At 45.8% G+C, this 13598-nt stretch overlaps 1 protein-coding gene across 1 annotated transcript in view; it reads left to right on the top strand.

Annotated features, from left to right (window-relative positions):
* PLEKHH3 (pleckstrin homology, MyTH4 and FERM domain containing H3) overlaps positions 1-13598 on the top strand; it is an 81122-nt gene that overhangs the window by 30815 nt on the left and 36709 nt on the right. The window contains exon 2 of the mRNA XM_066587322.1: positions 7551-7606. Coding sequence (XP_066443419.1) covers positions 7551-7606 — 56 coding nt within the window. The remainder of the gene's footprint in view (positions 1-7550; positions 7607-13598) is intronic.

Raw genomic sequence — 13598 nt, 5'->3', positions numbered from 1 at the left:
CTGTGGTAGATGCTTCCTGTAGTCGTGCTAAAGTTGCAGACTAATGCAATTTCAAAGTGCAAAAATGGATATTGTAACTCTAGTTTAAAAATGAAACAAATGTGCAGAATTCTATTTTCACCCACATCTGTCGCCCGTGGAGTTTACAAACCTTTATATCAAGTTTGAAAGGTTGAAGTTCTATAATTTGTTGAAAAAAATTGTACAAACTCATCTGTTTTTGGCAAAGTGGGCCAACCAGCGTCAGACCTGGGTTCCTTGTTCCCATTCTCCATCTGTACAGAACATGTGCACATCCACTTGTAATTGCATCATACACTGTGTTGCTATCTTTGTACATGCAAATAGGGTCTAATAAGTAAAGGCCCATTTACACGGAGCGATGATCGCTCAAGAATCGCTAAAGGCCCATTTACACGGAGTTGATAATAAAAAAAAAATCGCTAGAAAGGCGATCGTTTTAGCGATAATCATTGGGCCTAAATGTGCGCCCATCGTGCACGTTTCGGGCACTGTTAGCTGATCGGTAAGTTCAGGCCAAACTAAAAATCGTCATTCAGCCTTATCAGCAGTTCTCGGGGAGTGCTGATAGCATTGTTTCCCCGCTGGAGAACAAAGGATCTGAGCGCAGATAATAGCCTCGGGCTATTAACTGCATTCAGCTAAGGATTCATTTGCACACTTTATTGCTCTTAAGTAGCTACTTAATAGTTTATGCAAAATGATCGCTCAAAGCTGTCACTCATACAGCCGTTTGAGCGATCTTTGAGTGATCATTGCTCCGTGTAAATGGGCCTTAATTTGCGAATCAATCTACAAGCAATTGACTCTAGTGGTGAGTGATTGAGTCTAAAGTCAACTTTCAATAAGGCCGCCTGAAGACGGCCGGGTCGGATCCCGTTTCGAGAATTCCCACAGTGGGACCCGACCCGCGCCCCTGCAGGGACCAGAGCGGAGCCGGCGGCCCAGGAGTGACATTTCTGTGCGGCCCTCTGCGAAAAACCCTCAGAAATAGAACATGTCGCAATTTGTTTTCTGCGTGTGATTTCACGAGGACAAATCGTGGCCGTCTGCCTAGGATTGGGTTTTCTAACGCAATCCTATGGCAGCTTCCACGGGCGGAAATTCTGCGCGAAATCCCGCCGCGGAATTTCTGCCCGTGTGCAGGGGGCCTAAGGCTGTCTTTTTCTGGACTTTTTGAGGCCAGGACTGCTCAAGAAATTAAAAGCACCCCTGGCACACATGCCCAACCAGCCCACTTACAATACTGCGCCTCCCACATTGCAGAATGATACTAGCGCACACAGCAGGAAATATCACTCCAGAAACGCCAAAGAAATACCACAGTACGGCATAAAGTTTTGCCTCAGAAACCCAAGATGATTGCCGCATTGCAGCACAAACTATCCTATAGATATGGTACAATGTGCTCCTTGTACATGTTCCTATAGATATGCTAAAAACAATGTTATCAGCGCTCCAATGGAGAACTCAGCATGTGGTCCCTGCTATCACGAACCATGGATTTCATACTCGCATGAAATTCCTAATTCGGCAGAAAAGCAAACGATTGTAAGATTTACACACAACGAATATCGCTCAAAAGCCATCGCTTGAACGAATTTTGAGCGATAATCGTTGCGTGTAAATCGGCCTTTAGGTTTTGCCCCATAGGTTTTTTCGCTGAAGACGTCTCACCACTTCTAGTTTAACTCTGATCACCCTTTAGATGTTAAATGTCTCAGTCAAAGCCTATATTTTGGATGGGCTCCTAAAATATGTATGTAGGGACATTTTCCATACTGACACATAACTGCATAACCACGAGTCGGTAATCTAGTAACTGTAAAGTATCTAATTACATATTTTATTAGGTGAGATGATAATTGCTAGAGTCACTCAATATATCGCCTTTTAATTATAGAGTGCTTGTAAATTGCATAGATTACAACTTCAATATAAAAGCTATCAGTCAGCAGTCCTCTTTACATGTATATAGGATTATGATATATTCTGCACAAAGCTCGCTGAGGTCACTGGTACATACATACTGTATCATATGTCAAAATTATCTCTAGGCTGGATTAGCAAGAAATTACTTTCTGGTCTGGCGCTGGATTTATTCCACCTCCTAGATGCTGTTATCAGCAGGCCAGCGTGCTTCCATGGGTGCCTCAGCACAACCCACAATGCATCATTGTCAAAACTTTAGTGATGTGCAAGTTTCTTGGCTGGTGGTTCAGCGACGTAGGATTCAGGATACGATGCAGCAGATGGAGTCACCGGAATTGAACAATTATGAGTATGGGGTTGAACTTTCACCTTTGAAAGCCTAGGCACTGTCTACTGCTAGCTAAACATAGGAATAACAGCCCTTTGTGAACAATCCATAGTAGCAGTAGTAACTTACGAACAATATCAATAACAGTCTCTCTGTAAGTGTTAACACTACAATGCAGAAATACAAATCCCACTCAAAGTAGCTGTTACCTGAGGTTAGTGACCTGCCCCATGTAACAATATCTCAGTCCATATGTGAGCAGAAGTAGTTTACTAAACAGTCCAATTTCCTCAGCCCAGTTTGGGTCTTCTGTAACACTGTTGACTAACTGTCAGTCTCCCTATCGATGTGCACACTTAAAATTCTTGTTAAGGTCGGCCTCACTTACGGTTCCGTTGTGTGGGAATCACCACTTCTGCTGACCCAGGCTTGTCTAAGGTCAGGAGCGTGACTCTACCACCACTCTCCTTGGTCTCTGTCGCAGTAAAGATGCCGTACCAGGTTGATGTAATAGCGCAGCCACTCTTTTTCTCTTGGCTCCAGAGACTGACAGCAGATCTCACAGTGCTGCAGGTGCCACCTATCATGGTCAGCTGCTTCCTCTGGCGCTGCTCTACTCCTCAGCTTGCCTGGCAGCAGCTCCTCTCACTCTGTAATCGTCCCTCTGCTCCTCCAGCAGTGGCACAGCAATTTTTTTGGCTCATATATATATTGCTGCTTGCAATGTCAAGAGAGTTTCTTCCACACTTGGTAGCGCTCTCATGCACTCAAATTCACTGCCTCTCTTCCTTTTCTGCTTCTCCCTGCCTTGACTGACAGTGGGGACAGAGTTTAGCATGGCTGAAGTGGCCGCTTGTTAGAGCAAGTGGCTGTGAGTCACTGTAAGAAACAGGGGAGTGGGGTACTGCTTACCCCTCTTACAAAAGCATTATGACACACCATCAGACACATACAGGATAGCTTTCCTTTACATGAAGCAAAGATCCAGTGTGCTGCCTGAAAGCTGTCTCTAAATATCCTGGTCAAGGGAGATTGGCCATTTAGTGCCATCTTGTTTCACGGCAGCTGGGCCACACGAACTACAAAAAGCAACACCATCATCAGACACATAAAGCACAGAACTATACCTATGCACCAACCCTAAAGTCTCTGTACATACCGTAGTAGATTGCATGGGACATTTAAAGATATATAAAGATGTATATGTGTTTATAGAAAGGTGTATCTGGAGACATAGGAAAGAGCCTTTGGACGGCTTTGGGATACTTCACCAAGGATTCTATATTTGGTCTGTATGGATGTCTATAGACATTTGTTAGCAGAAGCGTCAGATGAAGGATCAAGCAGAGCAGAGGAAGCTGTACATTAAGAACTTGGCTTCACTTCTAGACTAAACAAACTTTTTAAAAACCACCCTCCACTATAATTCAAGGCCTTGCGATTTCCTCCTTTGACAAATTGTTGAAGGGATGACCCGGCTTTGAAAACGTCTTTTTTTATTTCTTCATGTTGCTTATGAAGCACCAACATATCCTGCAGCTCTATAAAGATTGAGATTCTCATCACTTGTAATACAGTAGTTCCTGTCCCAATGTTACTTTCCCTATCTCAGACACAAGCATACATAATAGTGTAAATTTCATGGAATGCCAGTTAACCTACTGAGCCATCATGCTACCTTGCAGCACTTGGATCCTGGGCTCAAATCCAACCAAGGGCAATTTGTATGTTCTCCTCTTGATTGTGTGGATTTCCTCTAAATACTAGGATTGCATCTCCTAGTTAAAAAAAAAAAAATTGGACTGACGGATGCAATCTTAGGGGAGAACATACAAATTGCCCTTGGTTGGATTTGAGCCCAGGATTCAAGGTAACGTGGTTGCTTAGTTTATTGCCTTTTAGTGCTGGGGTCCTGGGTTCAAATGCAACATCTTCATCGAGTTTGTATGTTCTCCCCATGTTTGTCTGCTTTCTTTCTATACTCCAAAAAACATACTAATAGCTCAATTTGGAATTTAGATTGTGGGTCCCAATGGGTGATAAAGGCAGGCCTGAACAACTTGGCAGTACGTAGGGGCCAAAATTAAAATTGGTAAATCTCTTGGGGCCTCAGGTAGGTTTCCTAGCAGCTTACTTTGTAATGTATCTGCTAAAAACCTATATATTCTATAGATACTACTTATATAATAAGTAAGGATGAGCAGCTTACTAAAGCAGTAAGGTTAGGCCAACAGAGCAACTTTTACCATTGGACAGCATTCAATTCAGATAGCATATTTACATCTTTATCAGCACTTCGGCCCTAGTCACCAATCAGGTTGCTGGAATTGTGAAACAGACAACCCAAAGAACCAATCAGGTTGCTGGAATTGTGAATCAGAACAAATCAGGTTGCTGGAATTGCTGAATAGGGCCGAAGTGCTGATGAAGATGTAAATCAGATAAGGCCCCAGGAGCGGTGGTTCCCTATATTTCTAAAGATTCTGTGCAGCGCCGCTCCAAGGCCTTCTCTGAACGCTGTAGTGTAGTAAGGCTCTTCTACATACAATATATAGATACAATAGTAAAGATACTACAAACTTTATAGTATCTTTACTATAGTGAAGAATTCTACAAGACAACTCTACACCAAGTCCTACTTTTTTGCTTTCTGCATGTTCTGTCACACTCACTTCTTGCCAGTGAATGGAGCAATGGGCGCACATGTGCGGTCGCCGCTCTGTTCCTTTCAATGGGGCTGAGGAAAATAGGCAAGTCTTGTACTTCATCTCTGGCAGTCCCATTGAAAAATAAATGGAGTAGCACTGCACATGCGTCGCCTTCACTCCATTCAATCTCCTCCTCACTGCAGGGAGTGCAGCAAGCCGCCGCAGTGAGAAGGACGGGGAAAACAGGACCCCCATTCTTGGGATTGGTGTGGGTATGGATAGCGGGTCCCTCCTGCTCCGTGGACATGAGCGCTGAAAATACGAATAAATAAGAATTTACCTATCCGTAGCGGGCGGCGAAGCTCTGCTCTTCCTCACGGCCGGATCTTCTTTTTCGGCCGGCGGATGAATTCCTGACGCCGGCGGCACGTCGCCGGCACATCGTCGACGTGCCGCGCGCATGCGCCGGGCACATCCGCCGAGCCGAAGCAAGGGAGATGCGGCCGTGAGGAAGAGAAGAGCTTCCCGGCCCGCTGCGGGTGAGTAAATTCTTTAAATTCCTATTTTAGGTCTCCCGCGGATCCGGACGGCTTCCATAGGCTTCAATAGAAGCCCGCGGGAGCCGTCCCCGCGGGAGACCCGCACGAAAATGGAGCATGGTCCAGATTTTTTCATGCTCCATTTTTTTTAAAATCCCTTTTATTGACGATCCGCGGGTATTTATGTACCCGCGGGTGGTCAATGCATCCCTATGGGGTGCGGATCCGCGTGCAGGTAATCCGCTGCGGATCCTAAATCATATTTTCCCCGTGGACATGAGCCCTTAAGGATCAAGCGCTGTAAATTTACGACGCTTGGTCCTGGGCTTTAATCCCATCGAATAGCAGAAATACGGCGCAGGATTAAAGCCTTTGTTTCTGCAATCAAGCAGGAGCAGGTCGGATTATCAGCTGTTAGTCACAGCCGAGAATCGGGAGGAGAAGGGAGAAGCGGTTTTTAACCGTTTCTGCCTACTACTTTTCCGGGTACATAGCGCTGAGAAGTGAAAGTGGAAATGTTTCTTCCATTATGCGAGTCGGCAGTCACGTAACCACTGGGATCACCTGGCACAACAGAGCTACAGGGTCCTCGCAGACCCTGATCAGCTCTGCCAGTGACTATTGTCACTACAGGGGTTGTTTTCCCCTGCAGCTGGGGCTCCTATGGATGCGGCTACAGCGGAAAAGTGTGTAATAGAAAAAAAAGACCATGTAAATGATCTCCAGAGGTCTTATATGACGTCATGGGGGACATAGATGGTGAAAAAAATAGTTACATAAATAAGTTTAAAAAATTACAGAATAAGATAAAAATTATATACCTGAAAAAGAAAAAAGATCCAAAACCATACATATTTTATATAAATAGGTCTAAAAGAATCTAAAACTACTTTATTTTAGCATGATTATACTAATTTAAAAAAACAACTATAAATGTTTAAAAAAATGATTTATTTTTGCTTTTTACCCATAATAAAACTAAAAATAATAGGGGAAAAAAGTCAGTGAAAAAGATATAATTTTGGTCGTTAAATGATAAAAAAAAAGGCAGTAAAACAACCACATGGGTAAAATCCCTAAAAAGTGCGTCTGGTCCTTTAGATACAAAACAAGGCGTTAGTTGTGCCAGCAACTCCGTATCAAAATCCACAGTGAGGCCCCCTTCACATGAGTGTACGCGTATTTGCGTGTCTGCTGCATTTTTGCGGAGCAACCCATGCTTTTTTACACAGGTATCGGCATATTTTACTGTACTCTTTCCGCCCCCCAGGGCATGTTCATTTACACGCAGACTCACCGCTTAAAATGGCTAAATAGTTATAGCGGAGTTACGCAGCGTTTTATGCATCTCCCTGTGTATTGCACGTGTATTTGTGCAGCCCCATTGACTTCTTAGGAGATCTTTGGTGCGCAAATGCATAGAAAAGTAGAGCTGTGAGGGTTAATTTGTGCGCTGAACTACCACGCAAAATCTGAAATTTGAACGAACCTATTGCAATCAATGGGTTCTATTCTCTGTGTATCGCGGGCACAAATTTTGTCCGTGCAAATACACCCGCGTGAAGGAGCTCTTAGGCCGCCTGCACACGAGCGGAAATTCCGCGGCGGGATTTCCCACAGAATTTCCGCCGCTGCAAGCCTGCATAGGATTGCATTAACAAACGCAATCCTATGCAGATGGCCGCGCGAAATATCGCGCGGCAAAGAAATCGCGGCATGCTCTATTTCTGTGCGGGACTCGCAGAGTCGGCACATCAAACAGCCGGCGGGCGCGGGTGAGTACGTGCTGGTCCCTGCAGGCGCTTGGGTCGGGTCCCACGGTGAGAATTCTCGCCGCCGGATCCGACCTGCCGGTCTGCAGGCGGCCTTAGACATTCGGGTTCTGCTGTGGATTTCTGCTGCATGTCGTTGAGTTGAGAAGGTTTATTTCAGGTCATTAGTGTTAGTCAGTCATGGCAGATTGTGAAAATGCCCAATGTTTATTGCAGTTTTCATCCTGACTAAATGACGACGTAACATGTTCTGCCGCACACTGACTCATCTTAATTGACTTGTTTTAATTGCACTTTGCCTTTTTATTAGGGATCCACAGACGTCGGCGTTGCCCAGCCCATCCGAACATCCAACGGCTTGGAAAGGTAGGAGCACACACTGACTAAGGAATGAAATGTTGGATAATATGTATTAGAATCTGCAATACCCATTGGGACTGCAAATAATGTTAGAAAATCATCGCGTGCCTCATTTAATAGGAAACACCAGAGCGGAAATATGTCATGGGAAGCTCTTGGCATGCGGCACACGTGTGTGATTCTGAACGTTTATTGGAATATGTAGTTGTGTCAAAGCAGTGAAGACATTTATACTGAAGGTATTACATCTAGTATTTTTGGCTTCCTTTGCACCTGCCGTGTGTCACTTGTCTACAGGGTGGGCCACAGAAAAGTAGCGCAGCACCACACTCTTATCAAAGTTGTCTAAAAGAAAATCTATCTGTTGCCCAAAAGAAAATCTATCTGTTGCCCATTTTACCTTAGAATATAAGAAATGAAAGATCTATGGATTGATCATTTCTCAAGCTTGTATTCTGCAGTCACTTGGACTTTGCTTCACACTCCAAAAACTAAGTGAGGTTAACTGACTTTCTATGAAGTTGGCCCCAGTTAGGGTTGTCCCTCCGGCCAGTGACTCGCTGGTCCGGTCAGTAATCCAGTATAAGGTCAGTGCCAGTATTATTTTTACTGGTCATATTAATGGCCGGTAAAAAATAAATGTCATCTGAGAGCGTCTGTGGCCGAGCAGCAACCCCGCACCATCCAGTATGTCACTCAATCTGTCTAGCTTCCGTCTGGTCGCCACTGTTGTAATCAGAGGCTGCGACCCCTGACCTCTCCTCCAGGGGTCTATGTCCTGTACACAGCAACGGGAGGAGAGGTCAGGGGTCACAGCCTCTGATTATAACAGCAGTGGCTGGGCGAGAGCTAGGCAGAGTGAGTGACATACTGGATGGGGTGGGGTTGCTGCTTGGCCGCAGGTTGAAGATGAGTAGGGTACAAGGAGTGGGCACTGTTACTATTGGGACTACATCTGGGAGCACTGTTACTATTATGGACACTACTGGGGGCCACTTCTGGGGACACTGTTACTATAAGGGACACTATTGGGGGCACTGTTACTATAGGGGCCATTACTGGAGGCACTATTCCTACTGCAGACACTGTTACTATTGGGGCCACTAGCGTAACTATAGGGTCTGCGGTTAACCCGGGCCAAGGAGCCTTAGGGGGTCCATAATGTCTCTCTTCTCTATATAGGGAGCCCAGTACTATGAATAAGGCATTATAGTTGGGGGGGCCTGTTACAAGTTTTGCATTGGGGCCCGGGAGCTTCAAGTTACGCCTCTGTGTTAGGCCGGCTTCACACAGCCGTGACGGGCTCCGACGCGGAATTCCACGACGGAGCCCGTCACGGCGCCCCCCAGAGACCCCAATACTTACCTCCGGATCCGGAGTCCCACGTCCCGCATGACGCTTCGGCACGCATGCGCAATAGAGCGCGGGTGAGTCCGGGTGATTTTACGGTGCAGAATTCTGCGGTGGAATTCCGCACCGTAAGCATTGTGCTATAAGGTTCAATAGAACCTAATAGCTGCGGGCAACGCAGCGGATTTCCGCCGCGTAATACGCGGCGGAAATCCGTCCATGGAAAGGAGCCCTTAGGCGGTTAAGAGAAACTCGGGGGCCTCATGATAATCTTTTGCACCTGGGCCCATGAGCTTTTAGCTACGCCCCCGATTGGGGCCCCTTCTGGGGGACTATTACTACTGCAGACACTGTCACTCTTGGGGCCACTTCTGGGGGCACTATTACTACTGCAGACACTGTCACTATTGGGGCCACTTCTGGGGGCACTATTACTACTACAGACACTGAGGGGGACACAATTACTAGTTTCAGTCAGTAAAATAATGGAGGTAAAACCATAGGTCATAAGCCAAACCCCAAACCACATCCGCTCTTACCTTGACGGATATTGTGATAAAGGTGACAATACTAGCTCTAGTGTGCGTATGGTAGCGAGATCAGACCCAGAGCGCTGTAGAATATGTTGGCGCTATAAATAATGGGTAATAAATAGGATATATATGCTCAGGGTTCGGACTTTGTTGCTGGCAAAATCTTTTTTTATTTCTAGTGGCCACAAATTTTTCTTGAGACGATATCGATGGGAGGAATTTCACTGCCTGTATTAAAGGGGATTTCTGTGCAATAGTTGATCGGCGGGGGGCCGGCGCTAGGAACCCCATCGGATCGGCTGGTTGAGCGCCCATTGTCACCGGCAAGACTTATAGGGTACAGAGCGAAAGCTGATCACTAAAACTCCTGTGTAGTGGCCGTTGCTGCAAATTGTAGGCGCACTCCCAATAAAATCAATGACAACTGCACCTTTAATTACCAACAGCGGCCGCTGTACAGGAAGTGGAGCGATCCCCTTTCGCTCTGTGTGTTGTGGCACTGATAGCTGGCGCCCAAGCAGCTGATTGGTCAGGCCCTGAGAGATAGACCCAAATTGACCAACTACTGATCACCTAACCTTAGGATAGGTCATCAGTAAAAACTGCCTGGAAGTCCCCTTTAAGACGGTCCCTCTGGATTTAGCATGCTCGATAAAGAGAGTCCCCTGATACATCGCGGATCGACTCCAGCTGGGCTTAGCATTGTCCCAGTCCGCAAATGTAAGATGCACATCCATCTGGAGAGAATAACAGCAAGGTTAATATAGAGCTCTGGCCCTGCCAGACCCCCTCCTCTGCATGACTCTTCCTCTTTTCTCAATCTTCTAATCATGTTTCTTGTAGGCAGTAACCTTCTAATTTCCTTTTCTTAATTTCTGTAGTTTTTCCTAATACAAGGAATCATTCGGCAGTACTACCGTAATATGTCAGGATTTTCGGTGCAGTTTAAAGTTAACCGTGTAATGTCAATTTTCTTTTTCCCAACTTTTTTCTCCGCAACCCTCCCTCCCTCCTTCTACTTTCTCGAACCATTTTCCAAATTCCTTGGCCGCGGGATTTACGTAAACAAGTTTATTTTTAGGCCTGAGGTCTCGCTCTGATTAGACTGGCTCCCTACTTTCCCACCAGATCAGCAGCAAAGGAGTCTGGGAATCTGGAAGGATTATATACGGCTACATTTCTTATTAAATGTTAGTTCTCTTGGCATGCAGCAGGAAATTTCGATATCGCTTAGAGGACAGCTTGTCTCAGCCTAACAGGAGGATTACCTGGAAAGCTTAAAATTAATTAATAGCAAGTTGCTTTTCTAAAATGTCTGAGCCGAATTGTTCAAGTTGGCTCTAAATGTCTGACTTGGCTTATCCGTAAGGTTAAAGAATCTGTACCAGTGTGATAAGTTTTATTTACTTGTGTCAGATAGGTAATTGCATCTATCCACGCAGCTACGGTAGTTAAAGCGACCCTCCGGTCTTGGGGGAAACTTCTGTCCAAGGTCCGGAGAGAGGAGTTATATTATCTGTCATTGGCATTCTGTGCCGTTGTCCATTCTATTGACCAGTTCTGGCTCCCATTTTCAGTCGTCCAAGATGGCTGAGACAATCCTCTGTCAACATCGTGCATTGGTAGTATTAGGCTATTGATATACTATACCTGCTCTCTGAATGGCCAATCTAAGAGCAATACCCTGGAGCGTTAGTTAGAAAATTAGGGCAGCCATGTTGGATGTCTGTCATCTTGGCCTGTTAGTGCTGGATTGGCAGGGAAGACCAACAAAATTTTCTCCCGGGACCAGAAGTTCGCTTTAAGAATGAGATGTATGTGTGATCTTCTTCCATACAGACTTGCATATCTACTCCGTTGTATTGGGTTGTGCTTTTCATTAGACTGGTCATACACATTCAATGATTACTGGCTAAACCCATCCATTTCGACAGAACTGGTCAAATTTATCTCTGATGGCAGATGGGGTAAAAAAAGATCAGGCATATTGGATCTCAACATGCCTGATCCTTTTGACCCTGTTGATCTTATAGGAGACAAATGGCCCTAAGAGGTGCCTGCCATTTCCTTGTGTTCGGCAAATCGTATGATGCCTGATTATGCCAAACGATTCAGCGGCAGACCAATGATTTTTAGGTTTGTATGAAAAATCCAATCAGCGATAATTTTATGACTATTTGCCCGCTAATTGTGCCGTGTAAAAGGGTCTTTACTCTATTCTCAGTAGTGAGAACACATTTATGCTTGGCCAAGCCAAGGGTGCTCGTGTAGTGGGGGGTCGGTAGAGCTGTCGACTGAATGGGCATTCGGCCAACAGCTATCAGAAGTCTATGGCTGGCTTTTCACCATGTTAGGAGTAGGCATGAACATCTGTATGTGCTATATACTTGGGTCCATGGTTAGTATGTTGCACCCTGGCATGCTGAAGTACATGTCTGTGTAAGGGCATTCTCTCCACTATTATGGCAAGAACAACTATGATCACACCATCATCTCTGTGTACCATTTAAAGGGGTTGTCTAGGACTTTTTGTAGTGATGACCCATCCCCAGTATAGGTCATTAATAGTTGAGCTGTAGGAGTCCACCACTGCTTTGGATCCCTGTTGATCAGCTGATCAGCTGACCTGCAGTACCAAACCAGACCACTGCAGTATGGACAGTGCTAAATGTTTCCAGTGGGCCCAGTAATCACCAGATTAGTTGAGATCTCCAACTATTGATGACCTATTGTGAGGACAGATAATCAGTAGGTAAAGTTCCAGACAATCCCTTTAAGCATTTACTTACGTAACCATACAGTTGTCAGGTTAGTTGACTCTGACAATATTACGACACAGTTTGCGAATGACTATGTTGAGATTCAGGCAATCTGACCTTTAATTCTTTTTAATATTCTGGATTGTGATGAAATAAATAAAAATTTAATTGCTCACCTGTTAAATCCTTTATGTTGTTGCAGCAATGATGTGCTATAGATTCTCGTAACCACTGAGTCAAATCACTGACCTCAGCAGTAATGCCTGCATGTGCGGCACTAGAACACTGAGACAAGCTATTAGCTGCAGCAGTCACGTGGGTATGGGTGGCATGTCATCGCTGCAGCAAAGAATGGTAGGGACCAGCGCAGTGTTGGCACTAGAATAGTGGGGCATTCAATGGTTGACTTAAGGGCCCTTTTAGATGAGCCAATTTAGCATTTGAATGAGTGGGTGATGTTATCGCCAGCTCGTTCACACTTGTGCAGTCTGTTTATACTGGCAGATATATCGTTGGCTCGCTCACACGAGAAATCGTACAGTCGATCACATTCGCTGTATAAGTGACTGAGAACAACTGAACGAGCGCAGCTTAAACCGAACGATAGACGAACGATCCAACAATGATTTTAAGGCTTACATAAAATGAATGACGATCGAAAAGTAAAGATTGTCGTTGATCGTTGGCTGCAATCAGACTGAACAATTAGCATCCGGTTTTTATGCGTGCCTGAAAAGATAGGTCTGGACCTATCTTTGGCTGGAATACACCACCCGCTCCTATAGACTCCTATGAGAGCCTCTGAGAGCTGCCGGAAAAGGGGGGTGGGAGGACGTTTAGCAGCGGCTCTGTTAAACTCCCTTTCCCCCCTTCCCTTCACCTTGCCGCCTGTTGGGGCGGGATATTAGCACACCAACTCCCGCCCCGCCCCCTCCCTTTGCTGACAGCCGACAAGGGGCGGAAAGAGGGAGGGAAGGGAGAGGGAGTTTAACTCTCTCCTCCCACCTGATGGTATCCTGGGCTGCAGTGTATATACGGTGCAGACTCGGCTGCCTCTCGTTCATGCGATTTCCGCCCGCGCTAGGGGGGAAGGGGGGGAGGGGAAGGGTTTAGCTCTGCTAAACTCTCTCTCCCTTTCCGACTGTTGCCGGCTAAGGGAGAGGGCGGGATGAACCGGCTGCCTGCAATGGGAGAGGGCAGGACAGAGAGGGAGCTAGTATGCTAATCTTCTGCCCTGTTTTGTCCCCTCTCTTTGCCGACAGCAGGCAAGGGGTGGAAAGAGGAAGGGAAGAGGGAGGGAGTTTACCAGAGCCACTGCTAAACTCCCTCCCACCTCCCTTTTCCAGCAGCTCCCAT

The sequence above is a fragment of the Eleutherodactylus coqui genome, chromosome 13, assembly GCF_035609145.1.
Source record: "Eleutherodactylus coqui strain aEleCoq1 chromosome 13, aEleCoq1.hap1, whole genome shotgun sequence".
NCBI lineage: Eukaryota > Metazoa > Chordata > Amphibia > Anura > Eleutherodactylidae > Eleutherodactylus > Eleutherodactylus coqui.
This window is presented reverse-complemented; position numbering and strand designations above follow the sequence as displayed.